This window comes from Protopterus annectens, chromosome 3.part1 (genome assembly GCF_019279795.1).
Source record: "Protopterus annectens isolate FY-2018-M chromosome 3.part1, PAN1.0, whole genome shotgun sequence".
Classification (NCBI taxonomy): Eukaryota; Metazoa; Chordata; order Ceratodontiformes; family Protopteridae; genus Protopterus; species Protopterus annectens.
This window is the reverse complement of record NC_056732.1, coordinates 1,396,461,678-1,396,478,186: the sequence shown is the minus strand read 5'-3', so window position 1 is coordinate 1,396,478,186 and position 16,509 is coordinate 1,396,461,678. Positions and strand designations below refer to the sequence as shown.

The window sequence follows — 16,509 nt, the reverse complement described above, 5'->3', positions numbered from 1 at the left end:
AAGCATTTGCTGTTCCTAACTGTACGAATTTATATATGTATTTTACCTTTTTTATGTAACCTTTTTGTATTTCGTGTTGCTTGTGGAGCTTTTCTCCCCGGGCCTCCACTGAAAATGGGCACATTCTGGCCCAGTGGACTTCCCCGGTAATCATACTGAAAATAAATAAATAAATAAATAAATATGCTCTAGCAACATTGCGATCTTGCGGGTTTATTGGAGACTGAAGTGCTATTCTAACCTTAAACATGTCGGATACAAAGCTTCCCAGTTTAGATAGATGGCCATCGTAGTCAAAAGGGACCTTTCTTTCCAAATAATAAGGCTGCCATGCACAGGTAACTAACCTAGAGAGGTGCACTGGAGGGTACTAAACGGGGCCCGCTTTTATTCTGCTTCTGCTTTATCTAAGCGACCATACACACACCGTGCCGACAGATGGCACACTTTTGTGCGTTATAATTTGCGGGGTCCTTTTTACAATAACAGTAATTGCCCTACTTGCAGGTGATCACGTGCAGTTGCCCTACTTGCACGTGATCAAGTACAAGGCGCAGTATACTTAACATACACATCAACTACAGCTCTATAAACCCATGCAAATCGCTCTGGGACTACGGCTACTTGGCAAAAGTCCTGCATGACCAAGCGCTGTAGCCTTGGGTACCTTTAGCTACACCCAGCGTGTTCGAAAGATCAGTTTCAGCCAATGCACGTACGTCTGGATTTCTAAGGGGGACTGCGATTGGTGTGGAAACTCAGCTGATCACCTTGGCAACGCCATCTAGAATGAATGGAGGTACATCTGCGATGCTGCTTTCAAAGTACCGCACGGATGCAAGTGTAGCATGCATATATGCAGTGAATAAGTAACAGCAGGGAGGAGAGCCAGCAAAATCCACTTGAGAATTGTTTAAACATGGTTCAGTTGTGAGGAGGAAGTCATACCAACTGTTTGGCTGAAGAAATGATGTTCGTCTGATGTTCACGTTTTTAAATTATAAGATAGTTTTGAAAGGACAGCTTAGGATATGGGTAAAGGAGGGGAGGAGAGCGCAGATTGTGAGAAGGCACTGCCGAAATACAGCTGGGAGGAAATCCAGAAGCACAACCTAAGAGCAGACAAATGGATAGTGCTGGAGAGAAAAGTGTATAACATCACAGAGTGGGCAAAGAGGCACCCCGGGGGCATCAGGGTGATCAGCCACTTTGCAGGAGAAGATGCCACGGTAAGAACCGAAAGCCAGCCGTACTGTGGCTGACATCCTTATTATTGTACAAAACAGTAACATACTGCATCAAGGAACTTAAGGAGCACACTGCATAAATTCTAGTGTAGATACTGACGAATATTATTTTTTTCATTGCTCCTAATTAAGACATGTAATGGATGCAGTCCCTGTGTCATTGCTACAAGGTATATTACCTTTACGTATATTGTGTCCCACATGTAATTGGTCTGTGTTGGTAAGATTTATAGCATGTTTAGCTGGATAGCACTACATACTCACCATCATGTTATTACCTTCTGTTTGAAGCTATTGGACGTAAGTACAGAACAATTATGCATCACTTGCTGTTACTATTTATTCTGTTCCGGTTGTATCAATGAACCGTATTATCTGTTCATGCTGAAGTACTCTTTACTGAAGATACAGCATAGTTTTCATAAGCTGTGTTTAAACAGTATTACCATAGTAAATACCTTTCCAAAAGTTGGTGTCTTAATACTTTTTCCCCTTCTGTGTCAGACACACACACTTGGCACCTGACTTTACTAGTAATGCTGCATTTACAATTGTGTAATGGGTTCCATTTTTCAAAAATCAGACATTGTGACCCCAGAAAATATCACTAGTATTGCTTTTCTTTAACTTTTTTTCCTGTTGGGAATGCAAGTATATAGTTCAGAATGGAGTGTCAGTATTTCTGGGTTGTAACTAAACATACAAGACTACTGAAAGTCACATTCCTGAAAGTAGTTCGCATTCTACAATTTTCAGAAAGTTTTCTCAATTAAATATATCGGATTGATAGTATGATATTTTTACTGGCCTGACAAAGCATACAGCGTAGCTCTCACAGAAATAAAGCTTGCAGGATACAAATATTGCAAGACTTGCTCCTCCTGACAGTGTGACTACATGACTACAGAATGGTAATACAGTTTGTAAGAGTTTGTGGCAGATGAGGATGAAAACAACCTGAAGGAGTTTTAGTGATAAAGCCTTGAAATGAACATATATTGCCTTATGCAATATAAACAAAATATTACCGAACGTGATCACATTCTTTGTATTTCATATGACTGGAACAGGCAATGAGTTTTCATTTCAGAAGTATTTTCAAAAAGTACATAATTATTTAGCCAAATCAAATACATGTGGCTTTACGGTAAATATGCTGTTGTGTTGACTAATTCAGCTTATTTCCCAAGAAAAACAGAAAAAGGAAGAAATCAATCAAACAAATAAATATATGCAGAGGAGGCATTGAAATATCTATGTCATAAAGAAAAAAACACTTTTGATTGCTTTTGTATATGCCTTGTATGGGGGCAATGTAGAGCCCTACTCTCTATTTGAAATATGTATTTATTGGTTAATATTACAAGAACATTCTCTTATATTTTAAAACGAAAACAAACATTGATCATGAAAATCTTCTTTTCTTGCAGAATGATTCATTTATTGTAAACCTATTTCATTAAAGCTGATAATTATTTGGGTATTGTTAGGGCTTTATCTAAGATCCTGAATTTCTTTGCAATGCATGATGTACACTGAAGTATTTCATAAAATGGTTTACTATTATTTATTTTAATATAAAATTTAGTAGTTACATTAACTTAGCATTAATGAAATGGATCTTGCAATACCTTTTATTCTGATGAAACGATAATCTTTCTCAAACAATGAGCCTCCCTCGTGGTGCTGACTGGTGTATTGTCTTACATAGTAAACTGTCTGAACTTCTATTGGTTGCTGCATTTAAAAAAAAAATCAGGGTCACTAAAGTTCATTCTGTAGAAACATTACCAAAAGCTAGTGTAAGAGCAGCCTGAAAAGAGGCAATCTCTAAACTTGGCCCTAAAGGAGGAAGCTTAACTTTTGTTATTTTGTAGTATTTCAGTCTGTAGGCTACAACAATAGACTTTATCCAAAAGAGTAACTGCTGCAGATTTTTATTTATTTGTCTACTTCATTATTTATGCATCGGAATGCTATAGAGGTGGTTAGATGAAAAATCATTTCCAAGTATTGTTAAGGGTGGTTCCAGTTTTATTTAAACTTGATAAGTAAACTTATCTTTCTCAGACATTTGTCAGCAACAATCAGGGCCAACAAGGGTTAGGGGAAATACAGCATATATGGAGAACTGTCAATTGATAATATCAACATGGGACTTACCCAAATTTCCCATATGAATCACACCTTATTGCTGAGGTAACTGACTATAAATGGCAAGGAGATAATTAATACAGTTTAATATTTTTTCTACATGATGTTTCCCCTCATGCCTGCTGACCATCAACCCCCCCAAATAGGACATGCCCATTCATTACCTTGCCTAGTAATTTTATCTGGTATCAGGGCAAGAGGTGTCCAGAGGGGCCATTGATCAGCAAGCCATGAGGGTGCTTTATGCCCTTTCCAGCATATTGGCAATGGAAGTGTTTTTGGAAAGGCCTAATCCTATGCATGGACCTGGGGGCATGCAATCTTTGTCACTGCAGAGGCCCAAAATGCCTTCCCTATGCAAGTGCATGCTTCTACACCCCTGTGACTACCACTAGGTGTTGCCTTGGTGAGTCTAATGTCCACTCCCCTAATCCCCTACTCTTATGGATTGTTGCAGTGTGTATCCAGCTCTGCCCCAGCCTTTCTCTCTTGCTAGCGTTTTCAGGTAGCTGAGCTGCTAACTGTACTTGGGTCGTCTGAGACATGGTCAGTGCTTTATCCCTCTGTGTCAGTGGAGCTAGCTAATTAATGCAGTTTAACTACATTTTTGAAGGTGGGGGCACTGGTAACACACATCTGACCTATAAATGTAATAACTTTGAGGTCACCTCAGCTCTGAGAAAAAGAGGAAAAAAAAACGTAATGTCCTTTTCCTGTGTTGCTGCTACTACAGAGATTGTACGTTTAGATACCAGGGATGTGGGTGCAGACCCCTTACATGCAGGTGTGTAGTGGCAGGAAACCCCACAAAAGCATTACAGTTATACTTACCAACTGTTAACTTTACTGCAGTAAACTACCATTTGGTGGTATAATTCTCTGTGGTAGACTGTGTGCCATAAAATTAATACCGTAGTCATAACTGACATACTAAGTGAGTACTAGGCTAGCTGCCCTTGGGAGCCATTTTAAGCCAAGTCAGTTTCCCTTCTAAAGGTGAGAATCAAACTCTGTACTTTCTTTCTGTGACATAAACACCTTAACTGTTATGCCAACTCCCAACCCTAAAGACTATTACATGCCTAGCCAATAAACAAGTAATCAGTCTGCAGACTATTACATGCATAGCTAATAACGAGACAGTGGCCAAAGGTGAGAATCAAACCCGGTACCTTGTGTCTGTGTGGTAACCATATTAACCATTATGCTAACTCCCAAACTTTGAAGTAGCTAATCAACCATTAAGTTTTTGTTAGGTGGGAGGAGGGTAGAGTACCTAAGGAAAACCAGTGTAGATGCAGATGAGATGCTAAACCACGCTATTTATAAAACAGTCACCAATGACCAAATTGAAAGGAATAAAGTTACAGATGAAACATGATGAACATTAACAGATGAAGAATAGCTTGTCTGGTTATATGCACGTTATAGACTTTACAGAACAGTAGGTGAGAGATTAGACTTAGTTCTGGTATAATATATATCTGCACCTTTTGTTTGCTGCCAGCTGGAAGAGTGTGAGCAGTTAACCTGTGTGCCTCTAAAACAGCGTTAGTCATTAAGTACAACCAGGTAGTCCAAGTGAATAGCTGCATTCATTTCTTATGGGGAATGGCAGAAGACTCCACTCCATTTTGCAGGATTGATTTGGAGGAATTCTTTTCTCCAATATTTAACATTTGGTCTGTAAACTTTGTTAAGAGGGTTTCTCTGAACTCTGTTTTTAATGGATTTGGAATGTGTGCCTGCTATTTGGTGGCTGTTTTTCCAGAACACTTTTGGATGTGCTGTCATTATGATTTGCCTTTCACATAAATAGGAGAATTTAGCTAATTTTTGTTGGTAATCTTGTTGCAGTACTAAGAGACTCAAAAATTGTGTAATATTCTGGTCTGCTGGACTGTTTCCACTTAATCTGGGTTTGATCTCTGGCATTCATTTGGTCTTTGAATGAGGTCGAAAGCCAGGGGTAAGTGTGACCTTTTAGGTGATGGAGCTTGGTTGGAAACAATATTTAATTATGGGCTAGGGAATTGTAAAAGAAGTATCAATGGCAATAACATGGCAGGACTGGTTATAGAGCTCCTGCCAGTTTATATCATGGCAAGCTCAAGAAGCAGCTGGTTTTATAGACTTTCGAGGAATGATCTAGTCTGGATAAAAATGTAATAGGGTACTTTAGATTTTTTAAAAGGAACAAGAGCAAATGGCTAAGTCAGGTGTACTTTTACGTATATGAATTTTGATGATTGTTTGCCAGAGAATAAGGTATGTAAAAGTCACAGAGAGAGCTCTGTTGCCATAATATGAGGACATTCATAAATGTTATAGGAAGACAAAGCCACCAACGATGTCAAAAGTAGCAATTCAAATTTAAATAATAGGGTAAAGTAAGTGTAATACACTATATGAACGTGCTTGATTGCAAATACCTAATTGATCTGGAGGCTTCCCTCTCACTAATAAACTTTGTCTGTGAGCTTCAGACACCTCTACCATGATCCCTCTCTAAATGTACCAAAATATCTTATGCAGAAGATATAAAATATCTCTTTCAGAACCTCCTAGTTACAAGATTAAGTCTCAGCAAGAATCAGGCCACTCATCCCCCCTCATGCATACTTCCTATAATGAGTCATCGTGAATAAACACTCTCCAAATCCATCACTTTGAAACATAGAGGTAAAACCTATTTCTAGTGATTGGTGACTGTTCTCAGGCACACCAACTTGTCACTCACAAGGCTGGAAGAGGAGAGGGATACAGTGAGTTGTCTTTCAAGTGCCAGGATCTCTGACATTATAATGGCTCTAAAGACCCTGACTCTTGACAAATATGACTATGATATGGCAGTGGTGCATGTGGAAGTGATCGACTAGGGATGTAGAACCCTGAGGGATATGGAGACAGACATGTTAAAACTTTCTATGCATGTTACAAATGCAAGTAAGATCCTAGTCCTTAGTGGAATCCTTCCTTCACCTCAGATGATGCCTAAATACAAAGAAAATATAATTGGTTTCAATAAGTGGTGAAGCAGCTGGTACCTTCCCAGAGAGGACCAGTACGTGTCAGCACAGGATGAAATACTTGACAGTTTAGTTTGCTTTGCTGAGACTTATCTGCATCTCTTGTTTCAAGGCTTTTGCATGCTTGCTAATGCCTTTGCTGCCCACTGCCTTTGTAAGCAGACTTTAAATAAAAATTCCAACATAACTAACCTATCAGTCCTGAAATTGTATAATAGTAATGTGTATCTCTTTAATGCCAGAAGTATAAACAGTAAATTGCCTGATTTTGAGGCACTTCTGCATTTGGAAAACATTCATGTCTGGATAGTTACTGAAACTTGATAAAAATATAACTATAAAGAGAACACTCCCCCTGTATCAGGGCTTTATGCTTTTAATGCCTTCAGGCCCAATGGCAACAGTCTCCATATTTACAAGGAACATATTACCTCAAGGAACATCCTGAGGGGCTCACAAACTGAACTTGATAAAACACAAATCACACTAGGTAGAATTAATTTTCTAATAGTTTGTTGGAGAGCACCTTCTTTGTCCCCTGATGACCATGTAAGATTCCTCAGTCTTCTAAATGATCTCCCTGTTAACAAAAAGTACCTTATTTTTGGATCACTTTAACTACACTTCAATAAATGGGGATACTGCTTCCTCCAAAGTAAGGTATGCCCAAGAATTTCTAGACTCAATAAATTAAAATTCCCTTGAATTTGAATGCAATCAGTCTTGACCTCATTCGTACAAATATGGCCACCTCTTGCAGTATTTATGGTATCTTTCCCCCAGTAAAGGCTAACTATAAACTTCTGACCTTCTTCTGTAAACTCCCAGAGGCCTATATGGCAAACCCCATTGAATTTAAGACTACAAACATACCAACCTTAACCTATGTGATAAAATACCAAAATGTACTTATGATTGCACCTCCTCTGACCTTAATACAGCAACAAACTTCACCAAATAATTCTACACCCATTTAGAAAAGTGCATTGAGCTAGCAGTCCCTACCATAACCAAGTATCATGGGAAATCCAAATTCAAAACACCCTAAAGGCCCACTACCATAATAAGTTATACAACAAAAGAAAGAAACTCATGAAATTATTTACTAGATTCAAAACCCATCTTCTTAAGGATAATATCAAAAGCAATAAAAAAAAAATGAAGGACACTAGCAAGTCTGCTAAGGGTGCTCATGAACTTAGACTGGTCTCTAAAGTCAAAGACAATTATAAATTCTTGTTTAGCTATGTTGGAAAACTAAAAAGGGTAAAATACCCTACATTGTGCAGAACATATTTATAATGGGGCCTCCTTTTCTGACCCAACAGGCATTACCGATATCATTGCAAACAAATTTAGTGCTGACGTCACCCCTAAGAATTCTGTTCAAAGACCATACAATTCTGAATCTCCTTACTCCCATAATTATATATCTAAAGATAATTTACTGAAAGTGCTAACCAAGATGGTTATTTAATTAACATTGTTAAACAGACCCCTGTAGACACACCCCTCAAACTATTTAACTTAAATTTAGCTACTGGTTTTGTCCCTGATGAGTGTCTCACAGCAATAAGAATGATGCCCCTCCATAAAGGTGGATTTACAGTTGACTCAGATAATTACAGACCTGTCAACCTTATAACTTCCATCTGTAAAGCCACAGAATGTATTATAACTAACTTCACAAACTGTGCTATCAAGAATCTTGTTAAACTTGACTCTCAACAGTTTGGCTTTGTGAAGGGTAGATCCTGTCTATTTAATCTGGTAAATTTCTTTGAAGGAATTAAGGAGGCTGTAGATGATGGGCATGCAGTCAGTACAGAGTATTTTGACCTGGTCAAGACTGTCGATACAATTTCCCATGTTGGCATCACAGAAAAGCTAAAGGCTTTAAAAAAAATCAACCCATATGTGGCAAGATCAATAGTAAACTGCCTGAAAGTGAGAACCCACACAGTGTAAGTTGCAAATGCCTCATCGGAAGTATGGAAGTGATCAGCAATGTCCCTCAGAGCTTGGTGCTTGGACATTTCCTTTTTGATATTTACTTCTCAGATCTCTAAGCAGAAAGCCAAGATTTCTTGCTGTCAAAGTTGCAGATGATTTCAAACTGAGGGTTGTCGTTAAGTCACCCTATGATACGCAAACCCTCCAGAATGAGCTGCCCCTAGTAAATTGTTGTTGTTGTATTAAAATGGGCTTAAACTAAATGCTAAAAAGTGGAGTATTCTCAGTTTTGGTAGACAACCCCTCCCTCACCATACTGTTTATACAGCAAACCTCTATAAAATCAAAATGTAGTTTGGGACTTAGGGTTTATAGCTCCCTCTCTTTTGACAGTCATGTGACAATGGTTATCAGGAAATCTTTTTATGTAACCCAGCTAATTGCCAGTGAAATTTAGTTAAGGTCTAAAGAGATAATCACTCCCTTATACTCAGCATTGATCAGGCCAGTTATCGCCACTAAATTTATCAAAAATTATAAAGATCCCAAAGGTTCCTAACAAAAAGATCCCAGGCCTTAAGGTCTCTGAGCTTCCAGAAGAGGCTGGAATCCCTATCCCTTTAGTCAGTGTCTTATAGACTTTTGAGTGGAGATTTATGTCTTGCTTACCACACCGTTAGAGAACTGATTGTCCAGGACTTCTTGTTTCTCCACAAGTCCACTATCTTCACAAATACTAGACCAGGGAAATCAAATCTTCACCAACAAATAAATAAAACACTGTGGAGGGATATATAAGCCAGCACCTCCCAAACCTCTAAAATAAGTTTTTCCTTTATGCTAAGCAGTATGACTCACTATCTTCATTTAAACAAACTAGATGACTAGATGGGTATCAGTAAATTTACTCCAGGATTGACCATCATGGCCGTCATGGAGAAAGATGGTGCAGCCTGAGGGACAGCACTGGCAAGTACTGGTTATAAGACCTCAGTGGCCTTGGAATAACTATAAATCTATGAATATACTACCTTTGTGGTTGTTCAAATAAAGGAAAGTCAGCAACCCCATGAACCATGCTATTCACTGATGTAACAATTTTTTTTTTGAAAAGCACCGACATTTCTACTGTTTAGAACACCAAGTTTTTCACTCTGAAGGACGTTTCTTAAGTTTGCTGGCTATTAGAGTGATACTAAGGATTCGTTAGCATAGAGTTTAGACTACATATTGTGGTTCATTCTTTCATGAATTAGGTTTAGTGTATGGACAGAAAGAAATTGTTAATTGTGAGTTGTAAACTGTGCGTAAAATGACAGTATAAAAAGTGCAGTTGCTCCACTTCCAAACCATAGCTGCTCTACCATTTATTTTGGAGGTATTTTTAGCTCACTCACATCTGACCATTGGCTGTTTCTGGTGCATCTCCTCAATCGCCAGAGCTACCAACACCTCCAACCTCCTCTGTGTTTGTTTCAACAATGTTCGAGGCCTGCAAGGAGATTGTGGCATCTTGGGGAAATGTCATGCTGCTGTTAGGGAGTGTTCTATGTATTACTTTCAAAAAAACACAAATTGAAAAACTGATAAACAAAAAACTGTAAAGTTGAACACGCTGTGACAAACCACAATGAACACTTTAGCATAAAAAACTATTTAATCTCTGCTTTCATCAATACAGACTTCCTCAGAAATACAAATCACACTAAACGTTACAATATTTAAATACTTCAAGGACCAATCAAATGCGATTAAAAGTAATTAGTAATTAGGACACAACCATGGAATACAAGCATATAAAAGGGCAATACTTCAAGACATTAATCATTTTTGAACTACTTTTTAACATACACCCTACGATCATTTAAAAAACATTTTATATTTATGGCATCATTTAAGCCAGGCAGCTGATCCGCTTTTAATTTTATCTGCCATCTGGCTTCTTTTTGTTCTAAAATGGCAGATAATGAGGTTCTTCAATTACTTTCTATTTCGCTTTTCTTCTTAAGGTTCTTCACTCAATCAGGTACTGTTTGTATTGTCATTCTCACCGAACTGCCCTTTTCCTGTCTTTAACTTCAGAGATATAGGTTCTGTAACTGGATACACTATTTGACAACCTACATAAAGATGAGTACAGCTTCTATAATAACTCTTCTCCTTGGTACGTTTAAAGATTTTTACTCATGTTTCTACTCTTTATATCATAAGATTGCTCTGCAAGCAAGGCTGAGCTGTCGGACACAACTGTTCAACAGTTGTAAGTGGGAATAGTACAGATTAATTGTGTGCTGTTGGACACTGATTATGAGGTTATCATATCTCGGACAATTTCACTTTTTTCTAAAGTAAGGGCATCTTGGAGTTAATATATTTAAGCAGCCAGGGCGTGGAGAATACAGCAAAACCATATTTATATTGTTACAGTGAGTTTCAGTTTTCACTTGTTTTGTAAAATTACTGTTAACTGTTTGCAGTTTTGAGTGTCAAACAATTTTGTGTCATTTTTTAGTCATGTAGCTAGTTGAGTTACCACAGTTACTTACTGAATAAGATAAAGTTGTAAAGTTGCTTAGAGAATAAGGTTTTCCTCAAAAACTTTAATACATATAATAAAAGGTCTCATACAATAAATCACCATGGTTGAGAAGTGTATTGCCTGTACATAAATAATTTGCATAAAGTAGTTAGGAATCCCTCCAGCCAAAGCAAGGACAAAAGGAGAGTGCAAAATCAGAAGGGGCACTGTGTGTGTACTTTGTAAAGCAGATTATTTTCCCCGAAAATCCTTGCCCTTTATTTTATTAATAAATGAATGTACAATGTCATAAGAGTGGGTGTTAAAGGGAACACAAACTCCAATACAATTGATTGCCAAATAACATTTCTTCACAAAATTCATGAGCACTTTTAAACACTTCATATGTACTGTACACTGAACCCAGTAATACATTCACACTATGAATAAAGTACAGCGTTGGCATAATAGGTAGAAGTCATTGTCACCATTTCTACTAAACCTCCATCACACACCTCATAATATCTACTGTCCACAATTTACTTCAGAATATGCATGGGCTATTCTGTTATAAATGTAGTACATATAGTAAATGTTTCGTTCTGCATAAGATTTACCAAATATAGTACAAGGTGTCCCTGCCTCCTTGTTAATCAATCCAATACCTCTCAGTTTCTTTGCTTGAAACTCAGAGACAAAGTCAAAAATAATACCGGGCAAAGCCCCAAACTTTGGGGCAGTTTTTAATTTTTCTAATTTACTTAGTTGACAGAGACAAAGCCAAAGATAATGATGGACAGAGTACCGAAATTAGGGGACAATTTTTAAATATTACTTTAATTTACTTAGAAAATTAACAGAAACAACATATTTCACATTAATATGTATCTTCTGACTACATGTTGTCCCTGCTATGGTGTATTAAATACAAAATAGGATATTTCTACCACAGCTGCACTATTTACTTCACAAGACTGTCCCACTAGAGTCTGCCAAATGCAGTACAAAGTCCTGCTGACACTGTTCTGCTATGTAATGTGCACTTTTCTGGGCATCATGTACTGCAGAAGATACCCATGCTATGATTAACTACAAGCATTGTGATGCCTTTCTACAACAAATCTCCTGTCAGCAATACAAATTCTCTTCAATGTAAACTCTTGAATACATCAGATTCTTTCCATCCCAGACCAGCTGTATACAGCACAAGGTCTTTCCACTGCAGAGTACCTACACTAAAAAGTTTCCTGGCATAAAGTAGTGCTGTTTAATACTTTGTTGTCTGCTGCTCTTTCTATGTACTTTAGGAGTACTTGCTGATTAAATCATTTAATGCGTTGCAGAGGTTAAGACACACAGTCTAAGCTGTTTCACCCTTTCTCATTTCCTATAGTTTATGTAGAATGAACTGCACCTACATTGCTGTTTCAAACTAGTAGGTCACATTCCACCATTACTACCTATATAGCTACCAGTCTGTTTCAGTGGATCACATTCTACTATTACTACCTGCATTTTGTGTGTGTGTGTGTGTGTGTGTGTGTGTGTGTGTGTGTGTGTGTGTATGAACAAAGATTGTGAAAGTGAATATATGTGTCTTGCAGTGTACTGTTATCCCATCTTAGGCTGGTTAATGGCTTCTGCCCATAGCTTGCTGGGATACGTTTTTGCTCCTGCAACCCTGGGTAAAACACATACAGAAAAATGATACATGTATGTATGGATAATACACAGCTCCTAATGCTATTAGAATCAAACAATGAATGCTATTAGAATCAAACAATGATTCTAAGAATGAATTCTAGCTCACAGCATAAGGGAAGGGTACATTATTTTAGCTTCTTCAGCTTCCTAATGTTATGCTTTCTAGAAGCCTGTCCTGATGCACCATTTACTTTGACCAGTCAAGGGGATTTTGTCATGGTGTATACATTAATAATTACTGTACTCACTGTCTTCACTGATAACAAAGACATATGAATAATTATTCCTCAAAATGTGAGCCTGGAATAGTCTTGCTAAGCTAAGAGGGATAAACCCTGTGCTGAAGGTGCCAGCAAGGGGTTTAAATAGGAGACCAGAAGTTCAGTGTATTTTGCTTATTTGCAGTATTTTATTCCAATGAGAGAACTCTGAAAACATAACATAGTGGTCCAATAAATGAAAGAGAAGTCAGCATTATGAACCTCTGTATTCCTGTTGCAATTTGGAATTTTATACCACTTTAGGAGGAGAAGCCATTATGACTAATATCAGTCTATCAGAATGTGAATTACTTTAGCTGAATAATAAAATTGAACCTTGGAGTAAAGTTGCTGTAAATATATTCAGTAGTCCAACACTACATAACAGCTCAAATAATTTGCTGATGTTGAAGTAAGCACAATGTCTGATATACACAATTTAAATCCTTGGCTTTAATTTTCTAAGTAAGTACCAGCACTTGCACCACTTTACTAATTTATGCTAATACTATCCTTAACCCTGCTCTTGCTTGTAACCTTAACCTGATACCTTATCTTACAAAAACATTTCAGTAACACTAACACTACACAAGGCAATCTTGGACACACACAACAAATACATCACCAGACACACACACATCATTAAATATATCCCTTTAACTAGCCTTTACTCTAATCCTATCCCATAACACATGCATATACAGTCACCTTCTGCAAACATACAGTGTAAAATCTATCCCCTACTTCAGCTCCTACTCTAACCTGCAAACACTCACACACACGCTTACTGCCAACATTAAACTCCAAACCATACATTATCTTCCCAAATCACACAGATTAGATTAGGTTCATAGATAAGTGCAAGGCTAACTGCCTTTGTGGGCCATTTTAAGCCTAGCCAAGTATTCCATGTGAGAATCAGACCCTGAACCTTGTGTCTGTAAGCAAACACCTTAACAATTATGCCAGCCTCCCACCCACTGTGTTGAAAAGACACACATCATCTTTCAACACAACACACATGACCAAACATCCAGTCGCCTAAACTTCCTTTCAATCTAATGCTCACACAGTGGACTCTGTTGGGAAAATAACTAATCGACACAGTACCACTAATGCATTTTATACACACACACACACACATATATTTATAGATATATATTCACACACAGACATATATTTGTATATTACATTCTCTGCCTCCATCTCTCTCCATCTATTATCTGACTACATATGCTGATAGTCTGTTTACACATGCACATGTACACATGCGCACACACACACACACAAACCTTGTGTGTGTGTGTGTGTGTGTGTGTGTGTGTATGTATGGGTCTAGTTCTAATGAACAAAAACCCACTTACCCGAATCTCTGATGAACAAGAATATTTCACCAAAACCACTAAAGAAAAAACACCCGGATTACAGAGTAAAAACTCCAGGTAAGTAACCACTTGTCCGCACCACAAAAAAACTAAAAAACAAAACAAATTAACGGCACACCCCTCTATGATGGGGGCTATGACCTCCCTAACTATATATACCAACTCCAAGATAGCACTACAGTGAGAAAAGGGTCAAAGTTCACTGTGGTGGCCAAGTGGTTCCTCTCCCAGGGTAACTTTCCAGTCATCTGCATCTGAGTGTTCATTCTTTAGTAGTTTCTGCAAAGTTGTCTCGGTCTTCAGAGATTTGGGTTAGTGTCATTACTGTGGTTTATTTTACCTATCAAGATAACCAGTATTAAAGACAATTAAGTCAGGGCAAGCAACAGGCTCAGATGATGTCATGGCAGATATGCAGATATGCAGATATGATCAAGATTTTGGGAAAGTTCAGGAAGAAGTGGTTCCTGAAGGTACTCATAATGGTAAGGAGAGGAATGTGTATCCCAGATGATTGATCAGTAAGCATTCTAGTGCGAGTGTACAAAAATGAAGTGGCATTCACAACTGTGGGCAGTATAAGGGCATCAAATGCCTCTCACACTGCATGAAAGTGCTAGAAAGGGTGATTACTCAATTAATATGCACAGCAGTAGAAAATAAGATGGGAGTAAGGGAGTTTAGATTCAGATCAGTATGCAGCACAACTGAGCCAGTGTTTGCAGTGAGACAAATAGTTGAGAAGAAGCTAGAGATGAGCAAAGATTCCAACTGGGCATTTCTAGACATGAAGAAAGTTTATGATAAGGTCCCAAGAAGTCTGATTTGGAAAGTCCTGTGATGGTTCAAAGTCCCAGAAACTTTGGGAGCATTAGTGCAGACTACGTACAAAGACCCAATGACACAAATATGAACAGTGTTTCCCAGTCGGAGTGGGTGCACATCAGGGTTCAGCTGTGAGTCCATTGCTGTTCCTACTACTGATGAACAACATTAGCAGAAAGGTTGAGGGGCAGATCAACATAGCTGCTTTATGCAGATGATGTGATATTGCAGGCAGACTCTGAACAGGAACTTCAGTGAATGATAGGGGACTGGATCTTTAAGTATGGAGATCTTTGTTGGAAATGTGTGGAATATGCAGGTCATAACTCTCAACTTCTAACAGCAAGAACTCTAGACAAAGCCATAAATATCTGGGGGACAAAGGAACAAAAATAGGGACACTTTTTTCAATATTGCTCTTACAAACTTAGAAAGTTAATAGAATAAAAGGTTTTGCATTAGCATGAATTTTCTGAAAGGGATGAAGCCTGAAACTCAGGTTTCTGTCATTATTTTTCTGACTTCAATGCTCAATGTTTTGTCAATGATTTGACAGAAAATCATAATTTTATGAGAGACGGACCAAAAATATGAAGGAAAATCTGGACATTCTGCCAAAATCTGTACAGCTGAGAGGTATGATGCAGGTATATTATTAAAGCAAATACTAAGAGCCATGTGTTTAATGGCTATGTAAATTGTTATGATGGGAAGCTGTACACTTGATATACTTTTTATGCAGGTTACCTCATTATAATGTGTGCAGGCTAGGGGGGGGCTGTACATGATACTGTTCAGGCACAATAAACGGGGTGGTGGTTTATTTGTACAGTCTACTGCCTTTGAATAAGCAATGAGGAATTTTTATATCTTTTGCTTATTAAGTCAAACGTATATAATGACAGTGTGACTGCTGATAAGCTGGTGGATGACAGAGGCATTGCATGGAAGACATACAGTTTATAATCCATAATTTCTTGCTTCCATATGGGAATCCCAGGGGAAAGTATGTGTGTGGTCTAGGAGACAGTTTTAGTATAAATGCCATTTTATATGGTACTGGTTGATACTAGGTAATGGGGATGACAGTTTTCATTAAAGCTAGTTTGAGGGAGCTCCATTTTGGTTTGCTCATAGCTATTCTGGTGATTATGTAGGTAGAGGAGGGAGGAAGCAGAAGAAAAGTTGGAAGGTGATATATATCTATATGTGTATATGGGTTCACTTCATAATCACGATATTCTGAAATACCGAATTTCAGAATACTGAGATTAGAATACCGAATGCCCAGAATCGCGAAACACCAGAAGCGTGAAATTCAAAATACCGAAGTTCGGAGCTTCTGGTGTTGCGGTGTATGAATGGATATAAGTGCAGGTAAATTTGTATGAGTGTGTAGATTATGTGCTGTAGTGTATGTTAGTGTGTGTTTTG

The 16,509-nt window shown here is 38.0% G+C and overlaps 1 protein-coding gene across 2 annotated transcripts in view; it reads left to right on the top strand.

Annotated features, from left to right (window-relative positions):
* The first annotated feature begins 613 nt into the window (after positions 1-613).
* The window catches only part of FADS2 (fatty acid desaturase 2), a 416,746-nt gene continuing 400,850 nt past the window's right edge, over positions 614-16,509 (top strand). Inside the window, exon 1 of one of the 2 annotated variants that reach the window (XM_044067448.1) lies at positions 614-1,229. In XM_044067448.1, the coding sequence (XP_043923383.1) occupies positions 1,032-1,229 (198 nt within the window). In that variant the 5' untranslated portion in view covers positions 614-1,031. The remainder of the gene's footprint in view (positions 1,230-16,509) is intronic. The other variant, XM_044067446.1, reaches the window with a different exon arrangement.